The following is a 5,525-nucleotide window of genomic DNA, read 5'->3' on the forward strand; positions in this document are numbered from 1 at the left end:
ATCATTACAGATTCGAACTAGTGACAGATTGCAAAATACGTCATTGTTTATCAATTACAGAGTAAAACACTCTCTTCAAAACATTTTAGCAGTCCACATCGTCTATGTTTGATCGGATCGAATATAGATAATCTCAAGTTTCTCAATGATGTCAGGCAAATGGATTATGAGATTTCAATAGAATGAGTGAACGATAACAAATATTTGTGAATCATTTTATCAAGACTTCTTTGATTGTAATTTTAAAAATAACTTTGAGGATGGAACATTGGACTAGAAATTTACGAGACAGATAAACCACAACTTTCAATGTTCTCTAGTTGCTGCTAAAAGTAATTGAATAGAATGAGAAATTACTTTTAATAAACTGATGAAGGAAGTTTGAGTTTAATCTATTGATAATTGGTAACAATAGCTATTATTATTATTGTCAGTAATCTTATTAGTATCATCATGATTATTGCCATAACTATCATAGAGGTAACATTAGGCTAACTTTTAGGTATCACTTACTCTAGTGAATTAAGGATGCAGAACAACAATAGAAACATAAATCTCTGTGTATACTAATGAAAATTTTGAGTTAATGTATGATGTAAGCTTACACTTAATCACTTTTTAAATACAGTATATTTTATATATAAATATGAAAGCAGTTAAATATTTCACCCAATTTGACCTTTTCTTTTAACGCTTCTCTCTTTCCGTTTTTTTCTTTATCACATTCTTATTTATTAACACTTTGCTGTTGTTGTTAAAAGGGAATGTTCGACACATGTACGTATCCAATTAACTTTGAATTATTAATTAAACAAAGGCAGTTATTATAACTACTGAATAAGAGCCAATCAAAGAAGTTGATTATATTGCTTTCACAGGTGTGGAATTTTAAGCCAACTGTTCCATTATTAGTTTTGTTTGCATACAATTCAGTGAACATTGCATCCCTTTCTTCTTCTTCTACACCGCCTTCAATTTCAATTTATTCAGGGTAGTTTTTCGATTTTATTCAAAATCCTTTAATTTAACTCCACTTCATTCACATCGTCATTATCATCAATACCAACAAATTTCTCAGCTTTTTTTCCAACAATTCTCATGTTCTCTTTTTCCTCTTCATCTGTTTTGCATCTTTTGCTTTATTTCATAAGTATAGTTTCTGTTACATATTTCAAGTTGATAAAATCAATTAATTTATTTACTCACAACACTTGATCCCCTTCAATTAATCATCTCCTCAGTCATCATCAAATATGTGATTGAAGTAAGCCTCCAGGGTTGAACAAATTGTCATTAAACCATTTAACCTTATTAATTCTTTGTGCCCCAGATTTTTGTTTTATTCAAAGTATTATTTATGCCATCAATAGTACTAACGATCAATGATGGAGACTTAGTTCTCCTTTTATTTGCACACCTGTTAGTAAAAAGTACTCTCACACTTACAAATCAAGATAATACATTTGTATATTGACCGATGAACTATGATGTTTACAAATTACTTTCAGAACAGACCAACGTCATCTTGTGAATTGGTACAAAACACCATGTACCGTATCGCTATTTCTTTATAATTTAGACTATTCAGTGCAATACAGCATGAAATCTAAATAGGATCCAATAACCGAGACAGTTCTATTGTACGGAGCTCAAACTTGGAGAACTACAACAACCGTCATCAAAATGTACAGTAGTTATAAACAGATGTACACGTAAGATACTCCAGATCCATTGGTCGGATACCATCAGCAACAACCCACTATGGCAGAGAACAAACAAACAGCCAGCTGAAGAGGAAATTAGGAGAAGACGCTGAAGGTTGATAGAATACAATGTGTGGAAATCATGAAACTGAATCACTACCTGAATATTTATTTCCATTTTTAAAACTATTTGATAGTTTACATCTCTAAGCTTATATAAAATGAAACGAGTGTCATTTGTTAGTTATTGTGACTGCCATTTTTATATTTCATTCAGCTTTCCAAGATATATGCCGTTAAATCCTGATATCATTGGTTAGTGATCTAAATAATGTGGAATGATATGAATAATTCCCTTTTTTGTCATCAGTTACAGAATAAAATTAAGTTATATAAGAACGTTCGTCTAAATTTGATAGAATAGTTTCACAGTATTTGGGCGCCTAGTTGATTTGAGACACTTAAGAGAAAGAATGTATTTGTAAAATCTCAGCGAATGAGTTTGGAGTAAATCCAATCGAAATGTTGAATGTGCTTCAAATTCATTCGCTGACACTTTACAAATACATTGTTCCTCCTTAAAATTAAGTTATATTTGATAATTACTATGATGATATTACTATTCTAGTCGTTAAAGAGTAGTAGTCATGGATAATGAAATCATCATTGAGTTGTATTTGGCATGTATTTAATTTTTTTTATTACAAATTCATCATCTGGATTTACCTACGTACCTTCTCATATAATCATAGTAACTCAAACTCAGCATTAAACACTATAGAAATACCAAAAACTAGAGAAATTTGATTCTTCTACCTCCTGCCAAAAAATGTATAAAAATGCATACATTACAAATCGAGGAATACTGTTAACCACTAGATTCTACTAATACATATCTTACTTTGAATAGTTGATTCAAGTTATCTCTTCTGGACAGACACACATGGGTAGTGATGTTTGAAAATTTGAGGATAAAAAGACGAGTCAAATCATACAATTTCATCAATAGGTTATCTGTATTGAAATGAAACTAATACTAGTAGTACATTGCAACCTAAGATTGTCTAAACACATAATAGCTATAAATTAAAGTGATAACCCACCAAACAAAACGAATATGTTTACTTTATTAATGAATCATAGATTTGAACATTCGATCAATTTCCATTTCTAACCTATATGAAAGGTAAAGAGTCAGTTAAAGTCAATCAAATTTATTTGTCAGTAATAATAATGATGCATCTTTGTACAGTAAATGATTATTTCGACTTTCAAAAATAGTTCAGATGAACATGGAATGCACTTCCATTTATAATCAACTGATCATTGGTTTCTGAAAGTGGAATTAAAATGTTTGTACAGTTCAATACGGTTACATGACTTGATCTACTTAAGTCGTCTTAATAATCTAATAATGGTACATTAGAATTCAAATTGTCTAGTTCAGAATGACTTGAGAATGCTTCCTAATATTATTGGACATATATATAATGGACAAAACTGTATTATTTGATAGCTTTATTTTAAACGAGAACTCAAGTGGGAAAGACCAATTTATTATTCAATAAGAAAATACAGAAATTCTGGGTGAAATACGAAAGGAATACATTAAGTACTTAATTTATACATCTTCCATCAAGTGTCTTTTACAAACCTCTTCGTTCATTCACTCCTGTCGTTATTAAAATTACTCTCTGTTTACATTTCTGTTCTCTTCAATTCAATATTCTCAATCTTCTACTGCCAGGAATTCCACTTCTGATTGGTGTTACATACTACTTTTGTTTGTCGACATAAATAGCATATACAACAACTTAGTTCTCGATTTAACTGTTGTTGAACCAGTAAGTAATAATTTGACGAATCATATTCTTCAACACCAATAAACATGCAATGTAGTTTGATAAAAAAAATAACTATTTTAGTTACTTGATAAGTCCAATCAAATCGTCACTTGCTATCATATTAAAATATTACCGTTATTGTTCTAGCCATTTTCCAAATGATGTTGACTTACTTCGTATGATTTCTATTATGTGGTGTCTATTGAAGCAAAATCAAATATCCTGAAGAAAGGTATTCTCACTTAAAGCTTTAATTGTGGACAATCCTGCTCTCATTAATTAATTATATAATTTGTGCAGTCGATATAACTTATTTTAACTGAAATATCAGTTTATCACCTGGTTATAATGAGCGCAATTTTCAATGAATTGTTAAATCCTACCAATCACAGTCAAGTAATTTTATTCACTGATATCTGATTGGTTACTTTTGTCAGGAGTAAATTAAATATTTTTCTACCCTTTTAGAAGTAATCGTGCTTGAAGAATATTATCAAACGCACAGTGACTTTCATATATTTTTTTGTAATTATTTTTTTCACACCATTTCTTATCCCATTCTAAAAAATTTTTCATTACGTTTCGTCAAATAAAATGACTACTTTTAAATGAGTAATAATTGGTTATTTATTTCTTAAAATTGATATGAAATGTAAGGACCTGTCTACAGAGCAACTTTTCATTAAATTATGGACGATAGTAATGCACAAAATACAAGCTTTATCATTTCTCACATAGTCACGGACACGGATTATATGTTCTTGAATACATTGTATCGAGTAGCGTTCCAAACACTTGAATCGTCAAAGAGCCCTATCAGAACTTATGAAAGGACGATGTGCAGCCATTATGTGGTGCGAGATTCTCATTTCCATAGGGATTAGAAGCCGCATATTAAATTTGTATGTTGGAGAAATGGCCTTAGAACACCTATCGGATACTCACAACCGATTAGACGAAGGAGGTAATTTGATTAGTGTTATGGTAAAGATTGAGCCCAGATCGCCTATCAAGAAACAGAAATCTCCCGCCCAAAATTCTTCTGGATACCTTCAACTTACCCACAGTCCCTACACAAGAAAAAGTGCAACAACAATTCGATCTACGTCCCATAAAGTGGTCACTTCGACAACGGCAACAAACGGTCAAAATTCAAGTGAACTTCAAGAAAATATCCTATTAAAAAAGGGAAGATCCCAAGAAACCACTTTGTAAACGTCTTATTTGTGTGATTTTAATTTGAAAATTTAAATTCCTTATTTCCTTTCCAAAAGTGCTCATCTTTACTTTCGGATTGTATTTCCCACTTGGAAGGACCCTAAATGTAATTAGTTCGTTTCCTCTTTTTATACGCTATTTTGTGGTGTTCCTCAAAGATATTTCAATACCGTATATATACACTTCAGTTGTGTACTCGTTCGTTCGTGCTTCCGATTTCTTGTGGAATATACTTTTCCCTCAGCTGAATCTGATCTTCTCCCTTCAATTAGCAGGGCTGGGGCCCAGTCAACAGTTTAGCTTGTCTTGTTATTGTGTTGCTGACTTTGTTCCGTTCTCTAGTTTAGGTATTGTCGTAATCTCGTTAAACGTAACAACTAATAAGTGCTTTTGTTCTGACATAAGTTATGATTATACTTTCGAAATATTTTATTAATTTCACGAAACGTTAATATTCAGTTTTAGTGACTAAGCTGAAAACTTGTTTGATATAATTGAATCAATGCTGAAAATAAGACAAAAGTATTTCTATTATCAGCCAGTCATTGAATAATGTAAAATCTTCATGATTCAGTTGAAAAGTTCCATTGTTTATAAGATTGACCTTCAGAAATGAAAAAAGTAGACTACTTCCATTAATAGCAAAATTTTAGATGTGACAATTCATAAAACGTGAATAAAAGTAAAAATGATGGAAAACGATCTGAAACCCTAATGAACTCAATGTATGATCTTTGAATTTTATTCATTTAAATTTTAG

At 30.9% G+C, this 5,525-nt stretch overlaps 1 protein-coding gene across 1 annotated transcript; it reads left to right on the plus strand.

Annotated features, from left to right (window-relative positions):
• Positions 1 to 4,372: 4,372 nt before the first annotated feature.
• On the plus strand, positions 4,373 to 4,762 carry Smp_203790 (uncharacterized protein; the record flags this gene model as incomplete). The annotated part of the gene is made up of 1 exon (XM_018789717.1): positions 4,373 to 4,762. One exon carries the CDS (start codon positions 4,373 to 4,375, stop codon positions 4,760 to 4,762), a length of 390 nt encoding a protein of 129 aa, XP_018655132.1.
• Between the last annotated feature and the right edge of the window lie 763 nt (positions 4,763 to 5,525).

This window comes from Schistosoma mansoni, chromosome W (genome assembly GCF_000237925.1).
Source record: "Schistosoma mansoni strain Puerto Rico chromosome W, complete genome".
NCBI lineage: Eukaryota > Metazoa > Platyhelminthes > Trematoda > Strigeidida > Schistosomatidae > Schistosoma > Schistosoma mansoni.